This window comes from Lasiodiplodia theobromae (genome assembly GCF_012971845.1).
Source record: "Lasiodiplodia theobromae strain AM2As chromosome Unknown scaffold_4, whole genome shotgun sequence".
NCBI lineage: Eukaryota > Fungi > Ascomycota > Dothideomycetes > Botryosphaeriales > Botryosphaeriaceae > Lasiodiplodia > Lasiodiplodia theobromae.
The window spans coordinates 1,111,703-1,123,493 of record NW_023336530.1 but is presented as its reverse complement, the minus strand read 5'-3'; the positions used below and the strand labels follow the sequence as shown (position 1 = coordinate 1,123,493).

The 11,791-nt window shown below is 56.4% G+C and overlaps 6 protein-coding genes across 6 annotated transcripts; 4 read left to right on the top strand and 2 right to left on the bottom strand.

Moving 5' to 3' along the window:
• Positions 1-154: 154 nt before the first annotated feature.
• Positions 155-946, top strand: LTHEOB_1763 (Phosphatidylinositol phospholipase c; the record flags this gene model as incomplete). The annotated part of the gene is made up of 1 exon (XM_035510500.1): positions 155-946. One exon carries the CDS (start codon positions 155-157, stop codon positions 944-946), a length of 792 nt encoding a protein of 263 aa, XP_035366273.1.
• Positions 947-1,223: 277 nt separating this feature from the next.
• LTHEOB_1762 (Ubiquitin carboxyl-terminal hydrolase) lies at positions 1,224-2,649 on the bottom strand (the record flags this gene model as incomplete). Its single annotated transcript, XM_035510499.1, has 4 exons — positions 1,224-1,956; positions 2,011-2,292; positions 2,344-2,438; positions 2,485-2,649. 4 exons carry the CDS (start codon positions 2,647-2,649, stop codon positions 1,224-1,226), a joined length of 1,275 nt encoding a protein of 424 aa, XP_035366272.1.
• A 354-nt stretch (positions 2,650-3,003) lies between these two features.
• Positions 3,004-6,975, top strand: LTHEOB_1761 (Nuclear envelope pore membrane protein; the record flags this gene model as incomplete). Its single annotated transcript, XM_035510498.1, has 3 exons — positions 3,004-3,453; positions 3,502-3,650; positions 3,699-6,975. 3 exons carry the CDS (start codon positions 3,004-3,006, stop codon positions 6,973-6,975), a joined length of 3,876 nt encoding a protein of 1,291 aa, XP_035366271.1.
• An 882-nt stretch (positions 6,976-7,857) lies between these two features.
• LTHEOB_1760 (Zinc finger RING/FYVE/PHD-type protein) lies at positions 7,858-9,216 on the top strand (the record flags this gene model as incomplete). Its single annotated transcript, XM_035510497.1, has 2 exons — positions 7,858-8,954; positions 9,006-9,216. The coding sequence occupies 2 exons, from the start codon at positions 7,858-7,860 to the stop codon at positions 9,214-9,216; spliced, it is 1,308 nt and encodes a 435-aa protein (XP_035366270.1).
• Positions 9,217-9,371: 155 nt separating this feature from the next.
• Positions 9,372-9,845, top strand: LTHEOB_1759 (IBR finger domain protein; the record flags this gene model as incomplete). Its single annotated transcript, XM_035510495.1, has 1 exon — positions 9,372-9,845. One exon carries the CDS (start codon positions 9,372-9,374, stop codon positions 9,843-9,845), a length of 474 nt encoding a protein of 157 aa, XP_035366269.1.
• A 266-nt stretch (positions 9,846-10,111) lies between these two features.
• Positions 10,112-11,565, bottom strand: LTHEOB_1758 (Ribonuclease m; the record flags this gene model as incomplete). Its single annotated transcript, XM_035510494.1, has 3 exons — positions 10,112-10,792; positions 10,848-11,142; positions 11,222-11,565. 3 exons carry the CDS (start codon positions 11,563-11,565, stop codon positions 10,112-10,114), a joined length of 1,320 nt encoding a protein of 439 aa, XP_035366268.1.
• Between the last annotated feature and the right edge of the window lie 226 nt (positions 11,566-11,791).

Sequence of the window (11,791 nt, the reverse complement as noted above, 5' to 3'; positions counted from 1 at the left end):
TTATTGATACTGAGTCAGCAGAGCAAAGGTTACACCAATGAGCAGCCGTCTGAGCTTCTTGTCGGCACACGGGCCAACGCCACCACCTGCTCGACGCGAAGCTGTGAACTGCGACGCGGCTCGTCTCCATCAGTCTGCCTCACGCCACACCGCAATGTTCTTTCGCCCGGGTCTTTTGCGCGCGGCAAATCTGCGCACAGCGAATGCGCGGCTCTTTGCCGCCTCTACACGCCGCTTTAAGAGCTCCAGGTTCCGCCCGCCGGTTGGCCCGCCGGCGGGCCAAAAGGCGTCCGAGAACTGGCTTATGACTATCCTTGGGCTGAACACTGTTGTTTTCGCCGCGTGGAAATATGCGGACAACACCATACCGATCAAGTTCACGGAAGACCAACTCGAAAAGATCCGTGTCTACAAAGGCCTGATCGACAATTTTGTATTCAAACGCGACGACCCGCAGCATGGCCGATGGTGGACTACCATCACTCACGCCTTCTCGCACATGGACCTCCCGCATTTCATCTTCAACATGATAGCGCTCAAATCCTTCGGCGAAGCTCTGATTGCGTATCTGCCTGGAATCCGCCCTCTCACCTTCCCAACCCTCTACCTCGGTGCTTCGCTTTCTGGTTCTCTGGGTTGGTATTTGCAGAAGAGGACAGATACATCCGAAAATCGTTCTGCTGGCGCTCTTGGAGCCAGTGGCGCTGTTTCAGGCCTGGCAGCTGCATGTGCCCTAATTGCCCCTAATGCGAAATGGGGATTCGTCTTCCTTCCTATTGGCATCCCGGCTTGGGCAATGTTTTCCGCCTACATCGCCTACGACGCTTTCTACTTGAACGACCCGAACAGCAGGATTGGCCATGGCAGTCACCTTAGCGGTGCCGCTTTTGGCGCTGTCTACTATCTGATGGTCCTGCGCCGCTTTCAATTCCCCATGCGCCGTTGAGATTGGAACACGGCTCAGCACACCTGTATTACTAGCGGCTGTCTTCTTCAGAGCCACAAATTCGGCCACAGCCAAGAATGCTGTTTATTTCCTAGGCGGATACCCGAAAATCGAACGACGGAATTCAATGCTATCGAATCAAGTGCAATGCAGGAGGGTGCCATTACTGCCTGATATGTGACTGATATTTCGCGAGCATTTCCACTCTCTATCTCTGGTACTTGAGTGAAATGATGGGGTATTCGTAAAGTTGCACGCCATGCCGAGAATTAAACATCTAGCTGACCTCTTGTATCAGGTCCTTCAGAATTCCTTCCTCGGCCAGCATCCTCAGCCACGTTTGGATCGCTGGTCCATAATCATGTCTCCGGCTCTCCGCTTTCTGCATGTCGGCAGCTGCAATGTTTTCCTCGTCCCTGATAGCAGCCCTCAGGCCAGCCTGGTCGGTGACCGCCCTCTGTCGTAGGTCAATCATTGTCGTGATATCATCGTCCACATTTATCCGTTTCTCAGTCGCTTCAGGGATTTCCGCCTGGAGGATGTCTGCGATGGTTATCGAGTACTCGGAGGATGGTCCAGTGATAACGGAATCGCCAGAGCCATCTTCAGTGACTGCAAAAGCCTTCCACTCCGGGTTGATCTTGGAAAGCCGATCTTCGCACGCGCGGATCAACTTGATGTTTTCGGCCAGATGTCGACGGTGGTCTATTAGCGGATCCCTTACGAGTGCCAAGAGGCCAAACTCGATCTGACCTTCCTCGTACTGAGCCATGCGCGCCTGCAGGTTGGGTGCAATAACTTCGAGCCAGTCAACCCCCTCGACCTTCTCTAACTTCTGAGGCTGCCGGTCAAGTCCATCAAGCTTCCAGATTTCACCAGCGATGGGCATGAAGGCGATGAAATGGAACGCAGCATCTGCGTTCTTCGATTTCTTGTTAGTGGACTTAGACTTAGACTTGCTCGTTGAATCGTGTTGCATCTGAAGGTCGATATTCATCATGTCAATCTTCCTAGAAGGTTGTCAACATGAGTTTTTGAAATGAAAACGTATGAAGGTGGCACACCTGGCGAAAGAGTTGTGGATGTTCTTGACAAAATCGTAGTGAACAATCTGCTCCCCGCGAGTGGCTGGCGTGAAGTTTTCGGTAAATTCCTTGAAGCTTCGCAGGTTCTCGCCAAGCTCGACGTTTGGAATATTCATGATGATGTTGAGCAAGGCAACGGTGGCACAAGCGTTGCCGGTAGTCTGGTTTGCGAACCACACATGATCTGGGCAGGTGCTCTCCTGCTGGATGAAGTCATCCTCGACATAGCGGAAGAGGAAGATGAGACCATGTACGGGCTTCCTGGCGCGGAAATGAGCCGTTGGAAGGTGAATCACGTGCAGGGTTACTCACGGGAGCATGGCCAGCAATGCTTCGTCCAGACCAAAGACTTCCTGGACCTTGACGCCCCTCACCCCAAACTCCTGTATCATGACGTTGAAGAAGGCCTGGTTTCGATTAGCCGAGGAGAAGCTGAGACAGTGCTGTACGTACGGGGTCATTTTCGATTTCGCAGAATCCTTGCCATTTGCGTTTGTCTTCCACGGTAGCAGCAAGGGAAGCATCGTTCGGAAATATTCTGTCTTTGTCCTCCGGAAGGCCGTTCGATGCGCCGTTAGCGTCCTTGACCTTCCTCCTCTTGGGTGCACGGGTCGCCATAGTTGCAGATTTAGGTGTAGGTGAGGCGAGGCGTGGGGGTTGCGGAGGGCTGTGAACTGCGGACGGCCGAAGGCGGCATCCTGAGCAGGGTCTGTTCGTTTGAGTGGTGCAACGCGCGGGAGCGCATGGTGAATGAGGGCGACGGAGCTTAGGCGGAGCTCAGCCCTACGGCGCGTCAAGAAGCGAGCTCGGGGCAAGACGCGAACAGTTTTCGGACAGCGCAGACGCATCAACACCAAACAACGCACCGCGCCTCCATCCCAGACACCCTGCCGCCACCCGCTCGCTGGCTCTGCCCTCTGCGTATCCGTGGATGCTCGCCCCAGTGGATTGGACCCCCCGCCACGGCATGAGATGAGCGCGACTCCTCGCATGCGCTACGGCGCATTTCCCCAAACGCCCGATACAGCTCAGAGAGCTCCACGAACCGATGGCGCTCCCGACGCCAAGCCCATTCGCGTGCGCGCGCCGCTCACCGACATCAACATCATGAACAAAAACCCGGCCGACGACGGCACCGCTCCTCTCGTGTCTACCGACGTCATCCCCGCTCCGACACAGCGCCTCTACGCCTTCTTCCTCTACGGTGCCCTTCTGGCATGGCGGGCTTACGACTTCATAAATTTGCACAACGAGGAAGCCGACTCATTATGGCTGTTCATGAAGTGGGTCATGATAGACGGGCTCTTCCTGTTCGGCCTGCCCGTGCTGAGAATACCATGGCTGGAGTGGTCCACCCCGACCATGGTCTTTTTGTTTCTTGTGCACGCGTTAGTCGACGGCATGCTTATGTTCAGGATCGGCGTAAGTCTGGAATCGCGTTACATCTAAACATGTGCTTACGTGGAATAGTTGCCCATCACGTCGTTCCTGACCGGCCTCTTCAAGCTCGTCTACGACCGCGAATTGGCTATCGAGGAACACAACGTTGACCCGTGGACGGTCTTGCACAACGAGTCGCTCATTCTGGGTAAACAGGTCATTCATATCCTTCCGGAGGGGTAAGTTTCGCCTTTTGGTTTTCGTGACCTTTCTCTGACAGATCATAGTTCCGCTGTGCTCAACCCGAACCAGGATTCCTTTTGCCTGGGCGGCTCGACCAAGGAGATCAAAATCCCTATCCAGATCAACCAGACCACTCCCATGCTCATCGAAATCCTGCGTTTCGACCTGGACAATGGCGGCAACGAAACCATTTCGCTGTCGCATAAACAGGTCAAGAATCTTGTAAAGGAAGCAAAGAAGGCCAAAAAGACGCATTTACCCGAGGAGCCTTTGCTGCTGCATCACAGCGTCAAGAAAGCAGGTTACTACAAGCTCAACAGGGTCATCGACGAATCCAAACTCGAGGTTCAGACGCGGGTATCGGAAGCAATGGTGGTTTCCTGTCCAGAAGCGCGCATTAAACCCAGCAGCAAAACTCGCTGCAAGGGTGAAACCGCGGATATTGGCATTGTCGTCACTGGCACTCCCCCGCTCCAGCTCAAGTACCGCAGAATGGTGGAAGGAAGGGAGCGTGAGGCCCACAGTGAATTCCTCCAGCCGGAAGATTACGTTTCGCCGCTTTCTCGCTACCAACTTTACGACGCTGTGGTGCAAAGTGGACAGGTTGACGTTTCCTGGGCTCGCACTCATTCTATCGAGCTCTCGCTTAGTGATGGCCTTTCTCAGTCTGGTCTATGGTCGTACTACGTGGATGAGGTTACCGACGCCTTGGGCAATGCTGTCAAATACTCGCCCGAAATCGAAGAAGGAGAAACTCTCAAGCTGGACGAGAAACTGCACCGCAACTTTTACGTCTACGAACGGCCGACGATCAGCCTACATGGTTGCGACTCGCAGCATCCTCTCCGGGTTGCCAAGGGTGAGAAGGTTTCCCTCCCGATCCGCTTTGCCTCGACGGCTGCGAGCCGGGAGGCTTTGCTGGAGTCACCGCACACGATCCAGTACATGTTCACTCCGGAACACGAGCTGTCTTCAGATGGAGAGCACACCGCCGCAAACAGGACTGAGCGCCAAGTTATCAAGTCGACAAACCAAAAGATCCCGATTTACAAGAGCGGTCTCTACACAATCAAGTCTGTTTCTACAGACAACTGCGATGGAGATGTTGAAGAGCCTGCATCGTGTCTCCTCCTGAATCCACCAGAGCCCGATCTGGACATCGCCAGTGCTCCGATCTTCGACAAGTGCGCGAACAGGCCTCTAGGTCTACGGGTGAACCTCGACCTAATCGGTACCCCGCCTTTCAGGGTCATGTACTCGATGCAAAAGAAGGATGAAAAGAATAAGCAAACAATGTACGTGGATGTCGCAGGACTCAGGGGCCAGGTGGAGATTATGCCTCCAGAGGCAGGTCATTACACGTACGAGTTTACGAGCGTCAGCGACGACGTCTACAAGGGTCACTCACTCAAAAGCAAGAACCTTGTGCTGGAGCAGGATGTCAAGCCGTCAGCGTCCGCACACTTTGTTTACGCACCAGCCAAGACGGAGGCCTGCATCGACGAACCTGTTACGTTTGGCGTCAAGATGCAGGGCGAGGGCCCATGGACGCTCGAATATGAGCTTGTGCACGCACGCAAGAGGACCAAGAGAGAGATTGTTGGTATCCAAACCGAAACCTTCACTATCACTACGGATCCTCTCGATCAGGGTGGTGAATACACCTTGGCGCTCGCAAGTGTTACGGATGCTGTTGGCTGCAAGGAGTTCTTGAAGGAAGAGGCTAAGATCAGCGTTCGTCACGAGCGTCCCAAGGGCTACTTTGGCCAGGTCGAAGGCAGGCGTAGCATACGCACTTTGGAGGGCAAGCGAGTGGCGCTCCCCATGCGTCTCACCGGAAAGGCGCCGTGGGAAGTCAAGTACAAGAACGCTCAGGATCCCGACGACCCTGTCCACACGAGCAAGCTCAACAGCGCAAACGACTTCCTTGACGTGGATGGCAAGGGCCTGTATGAGCTTCTTGACGTCCGCGATGCTATCTGCCCTGGTTCCGTCGACCCTGCTGCGAAGATATTCGAAGTCAGCTTGATTCCCAGACCAACTCTCAGGATCCCGGAGAGCTCCACGGTCACATTCGATGGAGGAAAGTACATCAGACAGGAAATTTGCGAAGGCGACCAGGACAGTCTCGATGTCGCTCTCACCGGCAGTCCCCCATACACCATCAAATACGAGCACCATGCTCCCGGCTCTGGATACCAGGTCAAGGCAATCAACGCGGCGCTTAATATCGCCTCCGTTTCAATGGACACTTCCAGACCGGGTGTCCATCAATACAAATTCACTGAGCTGGCCGACAACAACTACGACCACAGCCCGAGATCGTTCCAACAGATCAAGGTGGACCAGTTGGTCAACCCTCGCCCGACCGCCAAATTTAAGAGCCCCGGCAAAACATACAGCTACTGCAATACCGAGGAAGATGGCGAGGAAGTCATTCCGATCGAGTTCACTGGTCTTCCTCCATTCCACCTGGAAGTCGATCTCAAGCATGCAGGCTCCAACAGGGCTGAGACGCTGTCCTTCCCCAATATTCCCTCTACAGCGCACAACATCAGGATCCCTCACCGCCACCTTCACCTGGGCATGTCCAGCCTCACAATTCGCAAGGTGCGCGACGCGCGCGGGTGCCGCAACAAGCCAGCTCTCTCCTCAGCCAGCCGAGATGCGCCGCGGGTGCAAATCGCCGTGCACAACGCGCCATCCATCGTCCCGCTCGACACTCGCACCGACTTCTGCGTCGGCGACCGCTTGTCGTACGCGCTGTCGGGCGCCGTGCCGTTCTCCGTCTTCTACACGTTCAACGGCGCCACGCTCAAGGCCGTTTCCCAGGGCACCACCTTCCGCCGCCTGGCAGAGAAGCCGGGAGCGTTCGCCATCACAAGCATCACGGACAGCGCGAGCCAGTGCCGCGCCAACACGCATTTGTCCGCCACCATCCACGAGATGCCGTCGGTCCGCGTTTCCCGCGGTAAGGAGACGCGCGTGGATATCCATGAGGGCGGCGAGGCGGAGATTCTGTTCGAGTTTGGAGGCACGCCGCCGTTCGAGTTCACGTACACTCGCTCGACGAACGCTCGCCCTGGGCAGCGGAGTAGGGTGCTCGAGACGAGGACGCTGACGAGCGGCGAGTACAGCATGCGCATCAAGGCGAGCGAGGAGGGTACGTATGAGGTCATTAGCATCAGGGATGCGTGGTGCAGCTTCAGCAAGAATCCGGACGGAAGTACAGGTGGATACATGGAGGACTATGTCGTGGGCAGCAGCAGTGGACGCAAGGCAGTGAAGGGCGGAAAGGGGCAAAAGAAGTTGGGGTATTAGATGGCTGAGGCTTTTCAAAGCCAAAGAGGCGTGTATGTTTTTATGTTATGATAGCGAGGAAGAAGGGCTGACCGATTGATATCAGCGTATGGAGATGGTCAACGGATGCGAAGTAGCATTGATGGGCGTTTTTTCCCTTTTCCTTGAGAAACTCTTTTCTCTTTGGCGGGTAATCTTATGGATTGAGGCAGTTTGGTAAAAATAGCGGAGACTTGAATCTTCTGAGAAGGAATAGCAGAAATGGACATGATCATGTAAGATTGCAAGCGCGCGTGTCCTTCGCACATTAGAGGTATTAGCCAGCTGACAATATCGACATGCCTAAAACTAGAAAATAGTATTTAAACTGCCGAGGCTCAAGTTCGAACTGAGCGCTTGCGGCTTCCTCGCATACCTATGACTTTTGATGTCGAATTAAAAATTCTACATATACGTCTGGACGATAGCTTCAACTACCCACATATGTTAATTTTTTCTAAGGCAGAGCTGGGATATAATTACGCTATATTTACAGAGCCTTGCTATTCTTCGCGCTAGCTATCGGCTGCAGCATCCCTCTGTATTTTGCTATGGTTGGTCTGTTTTCGCTCCAGTTACACAGGGATAGCACATCACGGTAGCTAAATTGGCTCCTGCCGGTATCCTAGGTATTTTTTCTATTACACGTCATTTCTGTAAGGGAATACCACCGATATATTTTCCAACCAGCCCCCTTGCATGGTCCCCCTCTGTTTCACGTCCTGGCACACTGCATATTCCCCATTTCCCACACCACCGTCCCAACCCCACAAAAAGAAAGAACCACAAACGGGCAAAAACATACACAACATCAAGAGCATCAAGCAAAAAAAGCCCACGATGACATCGTCGTCGGCATCCTCAATGGCAGCGCAACTCGACCCCACCGCTGTCAATATCATCGGCGCCATGGACGAGCAGTCGGCGGCGCTGGTCCTGCAGCTGCAGCTCGAAGACATCGCCACCATCTTCGCCACGGCCAAGGGAAAGGGGCGGGCGGACGACAGCACGGCCGACGATGCCGCCTACGCGCTACGATTACACCAGCAGGACCTCGAGGCCAGCATGGTTATCTTGGAAGACCGCAAGATGTGCCAGAGCATCGCCCGCGCGGTGCAGGACGACCAACACATACTCGCCCGCGAGGCTGAGGCCGAGGCTGTCGCGGTCAGGGACCGCAGGCTTGCGCACCAGATGGATGGCCAGCCGAATGCTGCTGCCACTGCTGCTGGGTCCGCTGGTGGCATTGGGTTCCCTGGCTTCCGCCCCAGCGGAGAGGGAGAGGAGGAAATGTCGGATCGTGCCATCGCTGATTGCGAGAACCTGGCCAAATTGACAGCTCTATACATGTCCGAGGCCGATGGAGCTGCCATGCTGTCTTCGGGTCTATTCTTCGACGACGACGATGAACCCAAGGGCGAGTCTTCATCCCGCGCAGCCAAGCGCCAGCGCACCGCAGCAGCCATCGAGCGCCGCTGCGAAGCCTGCCGGGACGACAAGAAGTTCTTCGACGTGGCGACGGTGCCGCACTGCCGCCACGACTACTGCCGCGACTGCCTGGACCAGCTCTTCCGCCTGTCCATGACGGACGAGAGCCTGTTCCCTCCGCGCTGCTGCCGGCAGCCCATCTCGCTCGACGACGTGCGCATGTTCCTCTCGACGGAGACGGCGCGCGAGTTCCAGCGCAAGAAGCCGGAGCTGGAGACGCCGAATAAGACGTACTGCCACGTCCAGAGCTGCTCCGCTTGGATTCCGCCGCAGAGCATCACGGACGAGGTCGGCGTTTGCCCCCGGTGCCGTCTCCAGACTTGCACGATATGCAAGGGCAGCACGCATGTTGGAGACTGTCCCTGGGATGAGGCGACGCAGCAATTGCTGCAAACGGCCGACGGCAGTGGGTGGCAGCGGTGTTATAAATGCCGTCGCGTGGTTGAACTGCACACGGGCTGCAACCACATAACGTGAGTGGAGTATTCCGAGGTTGATATACGTGCGACTTGCTGATCTTGAAGCCAAACAGCTGCCGTTGCGGTGCCCAATTCTGTTACATCTGCGGTAATCGATGGAAGACTTGCAGCTGCGAACTATGGGACGAAGCCAGGCTCGTCGGACGAGCTGTTCAGATCCAGCAACGCCGGCGTCCCCTCGCTGCGCCTGCTCCTCCTCTTCCTCCTCCTATCAATCATCCACCTCTTCCTCAACCACGGGCACAGCAACGCGTAGTTCCCACCATGTTCGGGAGACAGCCACGACCCGCTGGTCCTCGTCCTCCTCCTCCTCCTCCTGCCCGTCGTTTGACACCACCACAGCCCAAACACCGTACCGAGCCACCCACCCGACCAACTCCAGCCCCACCCCGACCCACCACACCACTAGCCATGCGCCCATTCCCAGCGATATTCACGCAGCCACCAGCTGTCTTCGCGCCGATACTAGGCCATCGCATCGCCAACGATGCACATCCTTCCATCCTTCCACCCCCCCGCACCAACGGCGGCGGCGGCGGTAGCAACAACACCAGCAGCAGGAAGGCCGCCGCCGACGACCGCAAAGAAGACAACCGCAGCCGAACAAACACCACCTCTTCTTCCTCGCCGCTGCGACCCGTGAGGCAGCAACAAGAAAGGCCGTCGTCGTCGTTGTCGTCCGCGACGACGGGGGACGACATCACATCGATCGAGGCCATCGCGCTGCACCTGCGGGAGAACCACGAATGCGCGCATGCGGACTGGTCCTTCGTGCGCGGGCGGCACCGGTGCGAGGAGTGCGGCGACGCGCTGCCGCTGTTCATCTTCGAGTGTCGGCAGTGCATGTTGCACGCCTGCAATCGGTGTAGGCGGAATAGGCTGTGAGGATGCTGCTGTGGCGGTTGACTTCAATAGGTTTTCTATTTTCTTTTTTTCCTCACTTTTTCTTTGTCCTTCTGAGTGAGTGCTTCTGATCCAGCCATGCAGAGCGATTGAAGAGATGCTTCCGATCTTGTGACTGAATCTTATATGCGGGTCATAACTGCAGCAATGTGATCATGCAAAGATAATTCATTTCTATCGTACCTTCTATGTATATGCAATCATCCCACCATGTCTCAGTGCATGGTGTGTAAATGGGGTATCACCCTTTACGCGCTGGTCCAGGTAATCGCGATTGCCACGTCGTGATCACTGGTGTAAACAACGCCCTTGGTCGTACCGGACGGCACCGTATCGGCGTAGAAAGCCGTGCTGTCTTCATACGCCAATTTGCCATCCGCAGCCGTGAAGACGGTGGCATCGCTGACGCCAGAGCCGCAAGTCAGCTCGCCGTCGGCGATGCCGCACTTGCCCTTGCTGCTAGACAGAGTGAAGCCGTCGCCGCTAGCCGAGGCCGTGAAGGTGGCGCAGGTGCCCGTCGTGTACCACGCGCCTGCCGAGATAATGCAGCCGTTCTGCGCGCCGTTGACCTGGACCATGAGGTTGCCCTTACCGGAGAAGGAGCCGGTGCTGGTCGGGACGGCGGTGGTAGAGGTCTTCGTCGCCGTGCCCGTGGCCGTGGTCGTTGTGCCGCCACCGCCAGAGCTCTTGGGAATGTACTTGACGCCGCTGCTGGGGCAGGTGGACTTCGTTCCGTCGGGCTCGGCGGCGACGAAGTCACCACTTTGGACGGAGCCACGGACGTTGTAGTGGTACCAGACTTCGTTGAAGGCACCGCTCTTGCAGCCGATCGTCACTTCTTGGCCGTGTTTCGCCTTGAGCGCGGCCTGGATCTCGGCCGAGGTGTACGTCTTCGAGGTCGAGGGCGTGATACCTGCAGCGGACAGCCACTACGAGCTTTTGTTAGCTAGTGGTCGACTCCTACTTCAATTGTCCACAACTAACCTCATATGTTGGCAGCGCCTTGAACAGGGCGACGGCGCGGTCAAAGAAATCGGGCACCTCCTGAGTCGGATCGTAGTCCGTGTAGCACGACGGCTTCAGCGTCGAGATACAGGTGCCGTGCTTGCTCCACTCGTGCTCCCAGAAAGTCTCGTCATTTCCATTGTAATCCTTCCAGTATGTCTGCATGTACGAAAGCGTGTCCTTGGCGTTGAAGGACTCGAGGATCTCGGTGATGTTCGTATAAGCTCTGGAGGAGTCGCAAGATGCCTCGTACGTGCCATCGCAACGGTCAGGCCTGTATCACCCCCAAAACAGTAAGCTTTCCGTCTTGTCTCGCAGCCACAAAAGCTTAGCCATAGGATGCGCCAACGTACCAAAGACCATGCATGGTCCACGAATCAACGGGACCCGTCACGGGCTGGGTGTCCCAGAACTGGGTCATCAGGAGCTGGCCACCTGGCGCGTTGAAGCAGCACAGGTCCGTCTGGACGGTGGTGTTCTGGCACGACAGCGCGCCGTCGGCGGAGCAGCTCTTGGAGGTGCCAGCGTGCGCCGACGAGCCTGCGCCCAGCAGGACCTGGGCGCCGCCGAGGGCGAGCTTGGAGACGGTGCGGAGCGAGGGGAGCGAGGAAGCCATGGTATCGCCGAGCTGCTGCGGTATCCGAGGAGCTTCCTCAGCGGCGGCGCGGGCCGCGTTATAAAGGGCTTGGGCGGACATGGAGAGCTTCTGGCAGGTGGAGCGCTTCTCTCTATGCGGGACAGGGTTTCTCGTGTTCTTCGGTGTTTCCCTGGTGGAGCGCGGAGTACGTAACGAGATTGGAATCGGGCGTTCGGGAAGATAGGGTGTTAGGGAGCGATCCGGTAGGTGGTAGGAGGCGGTCTATGGGATCTGCCCGCCAGTCATTGGGACGGATAGGGCCCGTGACGCCTGACGTCGCTCACGC